Consider the following 17,513-nt stretch of genomic DNA (forward strand, 5'->3'; position numbering starts at 1 on the left):
ATTTAGGTTTTCTTGTGGATGCGATAATCACTCCCAAAAAAGTGATGAAAACATAAGAGTTTGTCACATAAACTGAAAATAAAAAATTAAAGTTTTCACTCGACGGTAGACTTGAACCTAGGACCTTTCGTTCCGCAGCTGCTCACGTTACCAGGAGACCACAGCGCTCCCACATTCTCATTGTCCTTACACTGCATATCTTCCCGTGAACTACTCAGTTTGTATATTTTGCTTATTTTTTCACAGTTCCACACAACTTCTTCCTGTTTTCTCAATTGATCTGTTTTCAGTTTTTCAAGGTCTATCCACTGTGCCAACTTATAACTAAATCTGAGGGGGGTGCGATGGGGAGGTTCCCTTGTGAGTAGATGCACTTGAATTATAGCCACCCAGTACGAACAGGAAGAGAGAGGATTGTAACCCACCTACAAGATCTTAACTTCTTCTTGTTAACGCTAATACTTATACTCAAAACGGAAAACTTAAGTCGAAGCTTGCTGCATGTGCATTTAGACATAATTTTATTCTTGTTTCGTAACTACATAAATTGTTAATAAACGAAAAGCGCTAATCTGCTTTTGTTCTACAGTATTAATTTATTGTGTTAACCAGTTATCGGCTTACAAGGCCATTATCAGACATTTATTAATTATTGTCGCAAAAGAAGATTTAATGTTTCTAAAAGAAATTGGAAAAGAAGTTACATATCTATATTGAAGAAAAAACGCACAGTAAATGACATCTTTGACAATGTGATGATAATGCAAGGAAAGAAGTAAAGAGCTGAACAGCAGATAAATATAAAAGGAGTAAATAGCAAAAAACGTCAACACAAAACTTTTCAATAGCAAAGATAAGAGCCAGTTTTTAGCCAACGGTGGGGTATACAAAATTACCTGTTCTGACTGTGACAAGTTTTACATTAGTCAGTAAGGCATGAGACGTTGCAACAGGCTGCCTGAACATGAACACAACTGGAGGTTGCAGAATCCTGACTGCACATTTACTGAGATTTTGCTGCAATGAGGACCACAACTACCAGCCAGAGTTCCAAGTTCTTCCCTTAGCAAACAAAGATCAAAAACTGAAAATTAACAAAAGTCACAGTCAGATCTAGTCTTAAATGACTGGACTCAGCATAACACTTCCCCTCTTCTAAACTTCACATAATCCCCCCCCCCCCCACCACCACCACCAGTTTTTCATTACTTCCCGCACTGTTGTTCCTTCATATTCTGCCATTTTCCTATACTCATTGAGTTCTTTTCTTGACATTGCCTATGTAATGCAAACAGTCTAATTATAATTGTTAAGTCTTAATTGGCACTTGTATGACTTTTCATGTTTAATGTCTCTTGAAGTGGTCTGTTGAAGTATTTTCTTATTTTAATTGGCTCTTTTATTTAATGCAAAATGTTATATAGGCACACTTTTTGAGTTAAGTGTTAATGTTTTCCTGTTTGATCCCTTTATATTTGTATATTGCTCAACTTTTTACTTTTTAAAATGCAGTACCACCACACTCACAAAGATGGCATTTACTGTATATTCCCTCACATTCCTCCATTTCCCTGCAATTATTCATTACTGTTTACCTTATTGCTTAAGTTATTCATATATTCTGTAGTTACAATTGATAATTGTTTCTTTTAATTGGTTTTTGTACCAATTTGTTTTTTATACCTCTTAAAGTAGACTTCTAAAGTACTTATTTTATTTTATAGGTTTTGTTTATGAATATAAACGTGTTGTGTAGGCGTGCTTTTCCAGTTTTGTGTTAAACTTATTTCCTTTTTACTCCCTTTATGTTTATTTATTGTTCAACTATTTACGTTTTACATTGAATTACCACGACTCTGTGAAAAATATCATTTACTGTGAATTTGGCTTCAGTCTAGATGTATAGCTTCTTTTCCATTGTCGTTCACAAACATCGTAATTTCTTTGGCGACAATAGTCAGTAAATGTCTGATGGTGGCCTTTTAAGCCGAAATGCAATAAATTGATTCTGTAGAACAAAAGCAAATTAACGCTTTTTATTTATTATGTTGTTCTACCAAGAACCGACGGGAGATACAGTTAACAAACATAGTTACTTGGCAGATTCGATAGATTCTGTAATCGTTCCTGTTGAATTCTCTTTTTTTTTTGGTATAAGCTCTCTGATGATCGCTGACTGGTTGAAACAGGCAACTATATTTGAGATATGTTTTTGTTACTCGCAAGAAAATAAAAGAAGTTGATTTGGAGAGATATTCCGCCTTTATCCAAGGCACTGTTTGTTTGTTATTCTTGTATTTTAACACATCAAAAATAACAGGAGACAGGAATAAAGAAAAAATTGTAATATGGTAAACAACGTGATTTTCGGCCTGAAACGAAAGGAAAACATAAAAATAGTAACCTTTTTTTCTGACCGCGGGCTGTAAAAATGTATGGTAGTTTCAAAACTTTCAGCATAAAAACAACTCGTTAGTGTCATGTAAGGTATGTGTAAAACTACATAAATATTTATTTTCTAGGTCTCATCACCGCCATAGCATGGCCATACACTATTTCGTGTATCAGTTGGGCAAGATGTGTCATTAAATATATCAAAACAAAATTTGACGCCTAACGATCACCCCTTTATTCGTAGAGATTAGCTGTAATTCAAATGTTACCACACTGGAATAACATTCGTGTTGGACGAATAAAAGAAAAACACTGAAGAAGATGCAAGAAGTGCTGAAGCATATTTGGTCAATTATGTATGCTCAGTAGACGATTTGTTATTTTTTCCTGCAGTGTTTAATGCAAACCAGTAATAATGTCCACATTTTCTTAAAGTTGCACAACAATGTATTTTGATTTTCAATTCAAGCAGAAGCAAAAATAACACGGGCTTCGAATGTCGAGCAGCACAAGTGCCACAAAAATAGGGAGGATGCCGTAAGGAAAGCTTTTTCATTTCCCTCTTTTACTCCACTTGTACCTGGGTATGATGTTGCGATTGTGGTCGATTAAATTAGAAGCACGACAGTTTAGCTGGTTTCTTTACGGACTCTTCCTGTTTCTGGACGAAGGTCTTGGTACTTACTGTGCTCGTTTTGAGGCACGTATGGTATCTGATGATCCGACTTTTTTCCTTCTTGTCTTTTATCCGCGGCAGCCAGCCGCAACCTCTTCATTTTCACATCACTCACGCCAATATTCTCAATTATTTGTTAGATCTATATCAGTCTCCCGATACCGTTATTTTTCTCTCTCTGTGGATCCTAATAATACTGTGGAAGTTATTGCTTGATGTCTTAACACGTGTTTTACTCTCCTGTGATTTTTATAGTCAGTACTTAACCATATATTCCTTTCTTTACCGACTCTACGGAGAACTGGTTGCGACTACACAGGGCATTTTAAAAAATAATTTCACATTTTCTGACATCAGGTAGCTTTGGTCAAAACTAGAACAAATGATCCTATAATATGTCCGGAAACCAATGCCTCTTGAAATATGTGACAGTCTGTCTTCCTTTCCTGTCTGCTACGCGTAACTAAACGCTTTAGGCAGTATCCTAAGACAACTTCAGCCTTTATTCACAGTGAATCATGCACTTTCTCCAATACACCTGGCTCCATTTGGATTGAGTACCATACACTGTTCACGCGCTTCTGTAACATCTGTACATTTTCGATGATTTAGTCATATAGCAATGTCCTCAAAGGTCTCCACAATCACAAATCCAAGGGATGCATGCTAACGAACCCCCGCGATCAATACAGCGTTGTGTTGAGGTGCTGTCGGACGATGTGTGGAAAATAGTACTGCTCCGTAGTGCATAACCCAATTCGTTGTCTTTCTGCAAGGATAACGTTCTGCAATTGCGCTGATAATTCATCTGGCAGAAATCAGTGATACGTAGCATTCGTCGATGTGTTTGGTAAACCTTATGGCACCATGAGTCTGTCACCGAAAATTCCTGCCCATACACCGATACTGTAGTGGTCCTGATACCTCATCTCCATGATTGCTCGAGGATTTGCGTTCTGTGGTGACTTATTATTCGTCTCTTGTGAATCCTGCCTCACCCGAAAATAAAAACAGGGTTAGAACTGTTGGTTTCCAACTGCCCATATCTCAAAAGGTATTGCTTTCCGGTAATTCCTCTCTTGAGCCAACCTATTCATCTCAGAGTAGCACTTGCAACCTACGTTATCAGTTATGTGTCGGATGTATACCACTCTGTCTTCCTCTACAGTTTTTATCCTCTACAGCTCCCTCAAGCACCATGGAAGTCATTGCATGATATCTTAACAGAGGTTCCATCATATTGTCCGTTCTTTTTGTCTGCGTGCCGGCCGAAGTGGCCGTGCGGTTAAAGGCGCTGCAGTCTGGAACCGCAAGACCGCTACGGTCGCAGATTCGAATCCTACCTCGGGCATGGATGTTTGTGATGTCCTTAGGTTAGTTAGGTTTAACTAGTTCTAAGTTCTAGGGGACTAATGACCTCAGCAGTTGAGTCCCATAGTGCTCAGAGCCATTTGAACCATTTTTTTTGTCTGTGTTTTCCATATATTCCTTTCCTCTCTGATTCTGCGCAGGACCTCCTCATTCCTTGCCTTATCGGTCCACCTAATTTTCAACATTCTTCTGCAACATCACATCTCAAATGCTTCTATTCTCTTCTTTTCCTGTTTTCTCACAGTCTATTTTCCGCTATCATACAATGCTGTGTCCCGAACGTTCATTCTTACAAATTTCTTCCTCAAAATTAAGGTCTATGTTTGATACTAGTAGACGTTCCTTGGCTAAAGTCTGCTTTCGATCCCCTCATTGTCCGCCCCCGGTAGCTGAGTGGTAGATCTGCTTCTCACCGACACGTGGGAGACAGTGCACGGTGACCGTCCCGGGCCGACATACCCTGCTAGTCACTCAGCCAGTCGCCTAGACCGCACTTATGTCTCACGCGCTCTAGCGCCGGGAGTATTTGACGCCGAACGTTGGCCGCTTGCCTTCTCCGATCATAGCGCTTTCATATGCACACTCACTCTACAGCAGCAGCGGATATGGCGCAGCCGAGGACCCTGGAAGCTGAATGTGGCACATCTTCAAGCCCCGGAATGCCGTCAGATTATCGCCAACACATGGCTGGATTGCGAACGTCGTCTTCCCCGATACCCTTCGACTCTGGCATGGTGGGTGGAATGTGCCAAACCAGCGTTTCGGCGTGCGCTAACACAATTCGGAAAAGATATCGCAGCTTGGCATCGTCACACATTGGACTTTTATTACACGATGCTCCGCGAACTCGCCAGGGAACCACCATCTCCAAACCGACAAATGGAAAGCCGCCGAATTGAAGGCAAAATATTGTCTCTTACGAGGAAACGTTTGTTTGGAGGGGGTCGTTGTGCAATCGCGACGTCAAGACCGAGCGGAAGGAGAAAACCCGTCTATGCATCACATCGTGCTCGACGGCCGCCGACGCCGACAGCAGCTGATCACGGACCTCGTATTGCCAGGTGGTAGGGTCGTCATGACTCAGGCGGCGGTTACAGAAGCCTTTGCGGATCACTATCGCCGGTTTTACGACGAGGTGAATACAGAGGAAGCGGACGATCACGACATACTGCAGCACGTGTCGCACACCCTCGACAATGCAGCAGCGGCGACGCTGTTAGCTGAACTTACACGGGACGACATCGAGGACGCGCTTAACAAGGGAGCCCTCAACGAATCTCCCGGGCCAGACGGACTGCCGCTCGAGTTTTATCGGACTTTCCGCGATCTAATGATGCCCCGATGGATCATCATGTACCAAGAACTGATGACCCCCGGTTCCCACGTGCCACCAGCATTCGTGGAAGGGCTCCTTATACCGATACACAAGCCTTCCAGAGGTCGGAAGGTCGAGGACTACAGGCCAATTACAATGCTAAACTCGGACTATAAAATCTTCGCCCGACTACTCGCCAGCCGCATAAAGAAGGTTCTGCCCCTACTCCTCTCCATGGAGCAAACGACACAGGGCGGAGTGACCAACATGCAAACGGCAACCAGCGAATGCAGGGATTTAATAGCCATCGCCACATCCTGTCGCCTTCGAGCTGCTCTGATCTCCATTGATTTCGACCACGCCTTCGACAGAGTTCGCCACAAGTTCCTTCTGTCCGTTATGGCCCGCATGGGCTTCCCGCCTGACTTTCTCGACATCTTTCAGCGCCTTTTCCGTGGAGCTGCATCCCGTGTACTGGTGAATGGGCGGATTGCGGGTTCTTTTCCGATCCGACGGTCAGTTCGCCAAGGATGCCCACTCTCCATGATCCTTTACCTCGATCGCACTCGAACCACTTGTCGGAGGGTTGAAAAACAGGCTCTCGAGCATGTCATTGAGGGATCACACCTTTCACTGCAGGATATATGCTGATGACCTTCTCTTACTTGTCCGCTCTGGTGACGAGGTACGCACCGTGATACAATGAATCAATCGCTATGGATTGGCAGCGGGTAGCCTCATGAATGTGGCCAAGTCGGCAGCGATGCCCGTTGGGAGAGGTCTACAGGAGGACGCTTTAGCCCCACTCCCACTAGTTAACAAGATCCGGTTCTTGGGCATAACATTCACACAGGATGTGCGCCGCACGGCTGCCATGAACTATGCACGATTACTACAGGCAATACGCACAGAAGTTCGCCGGAACCTACTTCGACGGATGGACCTCCTACAGCGTGTGGAATACCTCAACCTTCACGTGGCGACTAAGATAATCCACATGGCCCAGGTCCTACCGATATCGACAGCGATGGCCCACAGACTGCAAGCAGCGTTTGGATATCACCTATTCAAAGTCCGCTACGAAACACTTACCCTCCCTCCGCGTGATGGCGGACTGGGACTTATAAATGTACGAGCGAGAGCTACAGCGTTATACTTGTGCACAATTGTGGACCCACAAAGATGCTTCCCTTACGGGACGTCTGTTAGAGGAATTGCTGCCGGCGTCTCTTCTGCCACCTGTCACGGTCGCGCACATTACACCCTCACTCTCGCACCTCTCGGCTTTCATTCTTGAGTATAGTTACGTGCACCCAGACCTTCCCAACACTCGCACTCCCAAGGCGAGAGACGTTTACAGGCTGCTGCTGAGGTCCATCCCTCGCAATGTGATTGAGAGGAAGAGCCCTACGACCCTATGGCCTGCAGTGTGGAGAGCGGTTCAGAAGCCGTTCCTCCCCACGCGGGTACGAGCCGAGTGGTACCAGGTGGTGAACGTGAAGGCTGTAACTCGACAAAGGCTGCACGCTATTGGGATGACAGATTCCCCCCTTTGCCCACGTTGCCACCTCGTGGATAATGACGAACATCGTTTAACATGTGGATCGGCGTTAGAGGTATGGCTGCTAGTGCAGAAGATCCTCGCCTGCTAACTACGTATCGCGCCTCGCACAATTGAGCCACGGCTCCTCCTTTGTCCATAGGATACTTATTTCCCACCTGCGAGGACTCACGCTCTCACATGGTTTAAAGGCATGTCCATATACTACCTCTTTCGAGATGACGAGTAGATGGTACTTGATTACTGGCAATTTCTCCAGGACAGTCATAGCACACTTGAGTGTATACCCCAATACCGACAACTATTCGCTAACTATTTGCGCAGTGTCTTCGATAACCCCCCTCACAGTTGTGGAGTACGGGGCAGAGTGTGTGTAGAGCTCCACACGCTGCGAAAGGTTGTACCAATTTGGAACGTGGAATCTGTACGCAGATGGGCCATGCACATGGAATGGCGTGCGGGATTTGGTTACATTTTTCTTTCTTTATTCTCTATCAACACACTCTTGGTTTCAAATTCTATTTCATAGTTTAGGAGGAACTCTTTTTCTGTTGTTGCTACGGATGTACATTCTAATTTTGTTTGTCGTAACTGAAAGACGCCCTTTTCCATATTAAAAACAAAAACAAAAATTGGCAGAGAAATAATTTACAATTAAAAAATAAAAAATAAACAATAAAACGAACTAAAAAAAGTGGTCAGGGCGACGGAATGTCAATCTTAAGGGCCCGGGTTCGATTCCCGGTTGGGTCGGAGATTTTCTCCTCTCAGGTACTGGGTGTTGTGTTGCCCTAATCATCATCATCTCATCCCCATCGACGCACAAGTCGCCGAAGTGACGTCAAATCGAAAGACTTGCACCCGGCGAACGGTCTACCCGACGGGAGGCCCTAGTCACACGACATTTTTTGTTTATCTCCTCATTGCTCCGTCCATCATTGGTTATTCTGCCGCCTAGGTTGCATAATTCCTTAACTTCATCTACTTCGTGATCACCAGTTCTGATGTAAAGTTTCTCGCTGTTCTCATTTCTACTACTTTTCATTACCTTCGTCTTTCTTCGATTTGCTCTCAGTCCATACTCTGTACTGGACTGTTCATTGCGTTCAGCAGATCATGCTATTCTTCTTGACTTTCACTCAGGATAGCAATGCCATCAGCGAATCGTATCATTGACATCCTTTCACGTTGAATCTTAATTCTACTCTAGAACGCTTCATTTGTTTCCGTCAATGCTTTTTTGATGTATGGATTGAATAGCAGAGGCGAGAGACTACATCCCTGCCTTACGGCCCTATTAATCCGAGCACTTCGTTCTTGGTCTTTCTCTTTTAGTGTTCCTCTTTGGCTCTTGGCATATTGTACATTATCCGTCTTTCCCTACAGATTACATCTATTTTTCCCATAATTTCCAATATATTGCTCCATTTGACTTTATTCAACGCTATTCTAGGTCGACAAATTCTGTGAACGTGTCTTGATTTTTCTTTAGTCTTGCTTCCATTATCAACCGCAACGTCAGAATAGCGTGTCTGCTTCTTCCTAAAGCTAAACTGATAGCCGTCTAATACATCCTCAATTTTCTTTTCCATTCTTCTGTACATTATTCTTGTCAGCAATCACAAAGTTCCGTAATAATTTCTTTATATTTTTTGTACTTATATGTCTGCAATCGTGATAAAAGAATCTCCGCGTACAATATGCAGCCCACTTCCACGTTTTCATCGAGCTGCTCTGTTTTGTTTTGGCTCACCTGACAGCATCCTGCATTGCTGTAGCGCGGGAATTTCATTGTGTTCCGAGGTTGGAGTCTCGTGCCTGCAAAAGAATGAAAAAATTAAATGCATAACTTGGCTTTCTGAAACTACCCCCGGTATCAGTGGGACAGGGAGCGTGGTAGTACAGCGCAGACTGTTGTGCCCACAGCAGGTGGCGACGCCGACGGTGGTGAAGAAGATCCTGCGCTTCAAGCAGGAGAACCCGGGCATGTTCGCGTGGGAGATCCGCGACCAGCTGCTGGCGCAGCGCGTCTGCGACCCGCAGGCCATCCCCAGCGTCAGCTCCGTCAACCGCATCCTGCGCAACAGCGGCGCCTGGGCAGAGCCCGCGCACCACGCAGGTAAATGGTCCCCTCTGTCTCTCTGCAACGAAGTGCTGTAGAGCCTTCGATTCCATTTTATGCATATTAATTGGACGAGCGGACCCTCTCGTCTTACCAGTTTACTATCCACTGTTGTAAACGAATACGAGGTGCGACATTAAAGTAATGAGACTGACGTGAAAAAAAATGTTGCTTACCGTTTTAGTCAGGTTTACATCTACATACATGCTCCGCAATCCACCATACGATGCGTGGCGGAGGGTAGCTCGTGCCACAACTAGCATCTTCTCTCCCTGTTCCACTCCCAAACAGAACGAGGGAAAAATGACTGCCTATATGCCTCTGTACGAGACCTAATCTCTCTTATCTTATCCTTGTGGTCCTTCCGCGAAATGTAAGTTGGCGGCAGTAAAACTGTACTGCAGTCAGCCTCAAATGCTGGTTCTCTAAATTTCCTCAGTAGCGATTCACGAAAAGAACGCCTCCTTTCCTCTAGAGACGCCCACCCGAGTTCCTGAAGCATTTCCATAACACTCGCGTGATGATCAAACCTACCAGTAACAAATCTAGCAGCCCGCCTCTGATTTGCTTCTATGTCCTCCCTCAATCCGACCTGATAGGGATCCCAAACGCTCGAGCAGTACTCAAGAATAGGTCGTATTAGTATTTTATAAGCGGTCTCCTTCACAGATGAACCACATCTTCCCAAAATTCTACCAATGGATCGAAGACGACCATCCGCCTTCCACACAACTGCCATTACGTGCTTGTCCCACTTCATATCGCTCTGCAGTGTTGCGCCCAAATATTTAATCGACGTGACTGTGTCAAGCGCTACACTACTAATGGAGTATTCAAACATTACGGGATTCTTTTTCCTATTCATCTGCATTAATTTACATTTATCTATATTTAGAGTTAGCTGCCATTCTTTACACCAATCACAAATTCTGTCCAAGTCATCTTGTCTACTCCTACAGTCACTCAATGACGACACCTTCCCGTACACCACAGCATCATCAGCAAACAGCCGCACATTGCTATGCACCCTATATAAAAGATCATTTATGTAGATAGAAAACAACAGCGGAACTATCACACTTCCCTGGGGCACTCCAGATGATACCCTCACCTCCGATGAACCCTCACCATCGAGGACAAGGTACTGGGTTCTATTACTTAAGAAGTTTAGTGTTGTCTCCTTCAAAGAAGTTCCCTTCTGACTGCGCACACTTTTTACAGCGCTTGCTGGTATTATTTCTGGAACTCATCTTCTGTAATTTCCTCCAAGACCCTCGTCACAACTTTTTGGACATCTTGTTTTGTTTGAAAATGGTGTCCCTTGAAAGCCGTTTTGACTCTTGGAAATAGAAAAAAGTCGCACGGAGCGATATCTGGTGAAAAAGGTGGCTGTCGTAGTACTGAAATTTGTTTTGAGGTTAAAAATTGCTGTACTGACAGAACAGTATGGGATGGCGCATTATCGTGATGCAGAATCCAGTTATCAGCAATGTTGGCACGGACTCGAAGAACTCTTTTACGAAGTCTTTCTAAAATTTCTTTGTAGAAATATTGGTTAACTGTTCGCCCAGAAAGCACTCACTCTTTATGAACAATTCCCTTGGAATCAAAAGAAGCATCCAAGCATGCATTTCACTTTTGACTTTGACATCGAGCTTTTTTTGGTCTGGGTGATCCCTTTGAGTACCATTGCGAACTTCGTCGTTTTGTCTCTGGATCGTACTGAAGAAACCAACTTTCATCACCAGTGATAACATGGCTCAAAAATTCTGGATTGATTTCCGTTTGCTCTAACTGATCGGCTGCCACATTTTTCCGTGTTTCTCGCTGTTGTGGTGTGATTTTTGGAGACCATTTTTGCACAAATCTTTCTCATATCAAGATCTTCAGTTATTACTAGACGAACCGTTTCTCGATTGATGTTCAGTTCTTCTGCAATCATTTTCACGGATAACCTTCTATCAGATCGTACGAGTTCACGCACCCTGGCCAAGTTGACATCCGTCCGCTAGGTTGATGGTCGTCCACTGCAGTCTTCATCTTCAACATTCGTTCTGCCTTCACTAAACATTTTATGCCAACGAAAAACTTGAGCTCTTGGCATAACCTCCTCTCCAAAAGCCTTCTGAAGCTTACTTTAAGTTGTCGTCGAGTTTTCACCCAATTTAAATCAAAAAGAAATGGCATACCGTTGCGCAATATTATGCAGTTCCATTTCCGTGATGAGAGACACAAACACGTGTTAACTTATTACAGCACAACTCACGACTGAGCAGTTGCATCGATGTGCCGCTTGGACTAGAAGCAGCTTATAGACCAAAGTCAAAGATATTGTGCCTACGCAAGCCTGCAGTGTTGCATCTTGCAAAGAAAATCAGTCTCATTACTTTATTGACGCACCTCGTAGTTATTGCTAAATTAAAATATTTTGTATATTTTGTGGTAATTAAAAAATTTCTATTGTATTATACCATTTAATAAAAAAATACAAATGTCGCAAAATGAGATCAACAGGAAGTGCAAAATGGCTCAGCAGGGATGGCTAGATGACAAATGTAAGGATGTAGAAGCATATATCACTAAGGCTGAGATAGATACTGCCTACATGAAAATTAAATACACCTTTGGAGAAAAGAGAACCACCTGTATGAAGATCAACAGGTCAGACGGAAAACCAGTTCCAAGCAAAGAAGGGGAAGCAGAAAGGTGGAAGGAGGGTATAGATGGTCTATACAAGGGAGAGGCACTTGAGGGCAAAATTATGGAAATGGAAAAGGACATAGAGGAACATCAGTAGACATAGTACTGCGTGAAAAATTTGAGAAAGCATTGATATCCAAGTCGAAACAGGCCCCGGGAGTAGACAACTTTCAGTTAGACCTACCGACAGCCTTGGGAGATCCAGCCATGACAAAACTCTTCCATCTGGTGAGCAAGATGGATGAGACAGGCGAAATACCCTCAGACTTCAAGAAGAATACAATAATCCCAATTACAAAGAATGCAGGTGCAGACAGGAGTGAAAAATACAGAACTACCAGTTTAATAAGTCACGGCTGCAAAATGCTAACACGAATCCTTTACATTTTTAGAAGCCGACCTCGGGGAAGATCAATTTGGATTCCGGAGAAATGTAAAAACACGGGAGGCATAGAAGATAGGTTAAGGAAAGGCAAACCTACGTTTATAGCATTTGTAGTCTCGGATTGTAAGGCGTACCCAGGAGCAGATATAGACTCAGATCACAATATAGTAGTGATGAAGAGTAGGCTGAAGTTCTAGACATTAGTAAGGAAGAATCAATACGCAAAGAAGTGGGATACGGAAGTACTAAGGAATGACGAGATACGTTTGAAGATCTCTAACGCTATAGATACAGCAATAAGGAATACCACAGTAGGCAGTACAGTTGAAGAGGAATGGACATCTCTAAAAAGGGCCATCACAGAAGTTGGGAAGGAAAACACGGGTACAAAGAAGGTAGCTGCGAAGAAACCATGGGTAACAGAAGAAATACTTCAGTTGATTGATGAAAGGAGGAAGTACAAACATGTTCCGGGAAAATCAGGAATACAGAAATACAAGTCGCTGAGGAATGAAATAAATAGGAAGTGCAGGGAAGCTAAGACGAATAGGCTGCAGGAAAAATGTGAAGACATCGAAAAAGATATGACTGTCGGAAGGACAGACTCAGCATACAGGAAAGTCAAAACAACCTTTGGTGACATTAAAAGCAACGGTGGTAACATTAAGAGTGCAACGGGAATTCCACCGTTAAATGCAGAGGAGAGAGCAGATAGGTGGAAAGAATACATTGAAAGCCTCTATGAGGGTGACGATTTGTCTGATGTGATAGAATAAGAAACATGAGTCGATTTAGAAGAGATAGGGGTCCAGTATTAGAATCGGAATTTAAAAGAGCTTTGGAGGACTTACGGTCAAATAAGGCAGAAGGGATAGATAACATTCCATCAGAATTTCTAATATCATTGGGGGAAGTGGCAACAAAACGACTATTCACGTTGGTGTGTAGAATATATGAGTCTGGCGATATACCATCTGACTTTCGGAAAAGCATCATCCACACAATTCCGAAGACGGCAAGAGCTGACAAGTGCGAGAATTATCGCACAATCAGCTTAACAGCTCATGCATCGAAGCTGCTTACAAGAATAATATACAGAAGAATGGAAATGAAAATTGAGAATGCGCTAGGTGACGATCAGTTTGGCTTTAGGAAAAGTAAAGGGACGAGAGAGGCAATTCTGACGTTACGGCTAATAATGGAAGCAAGGCTAAAGAAAAATCAAGACACTTTCATAGGATTTGTCGACCTGGAAAACCGTTCGACAATATAAAATGGTGCAAGCTGTTCGAGATTCTGAAAAAAGTAGGGGTAAGCTATAGGGAGAGACGGGTCATATACAATGTGTACAACAACCAAGAGGGAATAATAAGAGTGGACGATCAAGAACGAAGTGCTCGTATTAAGAAGGGTGTAAGACAAGGCTGTAGCCTTTCGCCCCTACTCTTCAATCTGTACATCGAGGAAGCAATGATGGAAATAAAAGAAACGTTCAGGAGTGGAATTAAAATACAAGGTGAAAGGATATCAATGATACGATTCGCTGATGACATTGCCATCCTGAGTGAAAGTGAAGAAGAATTAAATGATCTGCTGAACGGAATGGACAGTCTAATGAGTACACAGTATGGTTTGAGAGTAAATCGGAGAAAGACGAAGGTAATGAGAAGTAATAGAAATGAGAACAGCGAGAAACTTAACATCAGGATTGATGGTCACGAAGTCAATGAAGTTAACGAATTCTGGTACCTAGGCAGTAAAATAACCAATGACGGACGGGGCAAGGAGGACATCAAAAGCAGACTCGCTATGGCAAAAAAGGCATTTCTGGCCAAGAGAAGTCTACTAACATCAAATACCGGCCTTAATTTGAGGAAGAAATTTCTGAGGATGTACGTCAGGAGTACAGCATTGTATGGTAGTGAAACATGGACTGTGGGAAAACCGGAACAGAAGAGAATCGAAGCATTTGAGATGTGGTGCTATAGACGAATATTAAAAATTAGGTGGACTGATAAGGTAAGGAATGAGGTGGTTCTACGCAGAATCGGAGAGGAAAGGAAAGGAATATGTGGAAAACACTGATAAGGAGAAGGGACAGGATGATAGGACATCTGCTAAGACATGAGGGAATGACTTCCATGGTACTAGAGGGAGCTGTAGAGGGCAAAAACTGTAGAGGAAGACAGAGATTGGAATACGTCAAGCAAATAATTGAGGACGTAGGTTGCAAGTGCTACTCTGTGGTGAAGAGGTTAGCACAGGAAAGGAATTCGTGGCGGGCCGCATCAAACCAGTCAGTAGACTGATGACCAAAGAAAAAAAAAGACTCGGAGAAAGCTTTCGTCAATATCCTCTTTCAAATTCTAAAGGTGGTAGGGGAAAAATACAGGAAGCGAAAGGCTATTTACAATTCGTACAGAAACCAGATGGGACTTGTAAGAGTCGACGGGCATGAAAAGGAAGCAGTGGTTGAGAAGGGAGTGAAACAGGGTTGTAGCCTATCCCCGATGTTATTCGATCTGTATATTGAGCAAGCAGTAAAGGAAACAAAAGAAAAATATGGAGCAGGAATTAAGTCCAGTGAGAAGAAATAAAAAGTTTGAGGTTCGCCGATGGCATTATAATTGTCAGAAAAAGCACTTGTTAAAGCAGTTGAACGGAACGGACAGTATATTGAAAGTAGGATATAAGATGGACAGCAACAAAAGCAAAACGAGGATAGTGGAAATTAGTCGAATTAAATCAGATGATGCTGAGGAAATTAGATTAGCAGGTGGGAAACTAAAAAAAAAATCAGTTTTGCTATCTGGCAAGCAAAATAACTGATGATGGTCGAAGTAGGGAAGATATAAAGTGTAGACTGGTGATGACAAAAAAAGCGTTTCTGAAGAGGAGAAATTTGTTAACGTCGAGTATACATTTAAGTGTCAGGAAATCCTTTCTGAAACTATTTGTATAAAGTGTAGGCCTGTATGGAAGTGAAACATGGACAATAAACAGTTTAGACAAGAAGAGAATAGAATCTTTTGAAATGTGTTGCTACAGATTAAATGGGTAGATCACGCAACTAATGAGGAGTTACTGAATAGAGCGCGCAAGGAGAGAAATTTATGGTACAACGTGACTAAGAGAATGGATCGGTTGGTAGGACACATTCTGAGGCATCAAGGGATCATCAATTTAGTACTGGAGGGGAGCGAGTGGGGTAAAAATCGTTGAGGCAGACCAAGAGATGAATACAGTCAGCAGATTCAGAGGGATGTAGGTTGCAGTAGTTACTCGGAGATAAAGAGGCTTGCACAGGATAGAGTGGCATAGTGGCATGGAGAGCTGCATCAAACCAGTCTTTGGACTGAAGACCACAACAACAACAACATTTTATATATTTATTGTTATTATAACTATAACCCTACTGACCAGCGGAACGTTAAGTGCCGGCGTTTCGGCAAGTTACACGTATATATGAGGGGAGAGGGGTGCAGCAGAGAAAGTACCAATATGTGACACCACGATAACCGAATTATGAATCGTGACAAAAAATAAAAACACCTACAGCCGTCCTTGTGATTTTATTTTATTTTTTCGCTACCAGTTTCAACGCATCATTGCGTCATCTTCAGGCTGTTTTGATGCGGTACAGGTTGATACGGTACCCATGCATAACCCATCAGTTTCCAGCATTACTGGATTCGGAGATAATGTGTCAGCACTCCATGGTCGGAGTGCTGACACGTCTATAAAACGATAATCTTTTTCAATATAAAAGAGCCGGTCACGGTGGCCGAGCGGTTCTAGGCGCTTCAGTCCGAAACCTCGCGACTGCTACGGTCATAGGTTCGAATCCTGCCTCTGGCATGGATGTGTGTGATGTCCTTAGGTTAGTTAGGTTTAAGTAGTTCTAAGTTCTAGGTGACTGATGACCTCCGATGTGGCAGTAGTGCTCAGAGCCATTTCAACAATTTTTGATATAAAGGAAGCCGGTATGACATCTTTCTAAATATCGATATATCGGATTTCCGATTTTTTTTTTTTTTTTGAAATATCAGCAGTACCAATGAGGAGTATTTGTTTGGGGTGATTTGGTTCAAATGGCTCTGAGCACTATGCGACTTAACTTCTGAGGTCATTAGTCGCCTAGAACTTAGAACTAATTAAACCTAACTAACCTAAGGACATCACACACATCCATGCCCGAGGCAGGATTCGAACCTGCGACCGTAGCGGTCACGCGGTTCCAGACTGAAGCGCCTTTAACCGCACGGCCACACCGGCCGGCGTTTGGGGTGACTCCAGCTACGCATCGCAAAGATAAAATTGCAAATATCTCTCGAAACATCATAGAAAATGCTCCTCACGACTCCTAGGAGAGGCAAAAAAATCCTAGCGAAGAGAGAAGACGTCTAGAAGCAACTCTCTCAAAATTTCTATAAAATGCCGATTAGCGTGAGCTGTAGCTCCGTCTTGTTGGAACCAGACTTCTCCTTTGTGGTCCCCAACAAACCGGTTTAACTTGGATCGAAGGAAGGTCTGTATGAAGTGACAGTAGTGACTTGAATTAACCGTTATCGTTACACCACCTTCTTCGAAAAATTACGGATTCCAAGACAAAATTCAGTAACACGCACGAAACTGTAGCACGATTGTTGAAAAGTGGTCGCTAATGAAGTTGCTGAGGGTTTTCTGCTGGACAGTCGTTTATGTACAGTACCTGACAAGTCGAAGGTGGCCTCATCTGAAGAAATCGAACAGCGGCAGGGGGAATTCTCTGAAGAATTTCCGCACACACAGGTCTACATCTACATATATACTCCGCTAGCCACCAAGCGGTGTGTGGCGGAGGGCACAATTCGCGCCAAAGTCATATGTCCCCCCTTCTGTTCCACTCGCGGATCGCACGATGGAAAACCGACTGTCTGAACGCCTCAGTACGAGCTCTTATTTCCCTTGTCTTTGAATGATGGTCATTACGCGATTTGAAAGTTGGTG

General features: G+C 43.2%; 1 protein-coding gene across 1 annotated transcript in view; it reads left to right on the top strand.

Annotated features, from left to right (window-relative positions):
- The window catches only part of LOC126263396 (paired box pox-neuro protein-like), a 75,846-nt gene that overhangs the window by 13,777 nt on the left and 44,556 nt on the right, over nt 1-17,513 (top strand). Inside the window, exon 2 of the mRNA XM_049960491.1 lies at nt 9,244-9,436. Coding sequence (XP_049816448.1) covers nt 9,244-9,436 — 193 coding nt within the window. The remainder of the gene's footprint in view (nt 1-9,243; nt 9,437-17,513) is intronic.

This window comes from Schistocerca nitens, chromosome 6 (assembly GCF_023898315.1).
Source record: "Schistocerca nitens isolate TAMUIC-IGC-003100 chromosome 6, iqSchNite1.1, whole genome shotgun sequence".
Lineage (NCBI taxonomy): Eukaryota > Metazoa > Arthropoda > Insecta > Orthoptera > Acrididae > Schistocerca > Schistocerca nitens.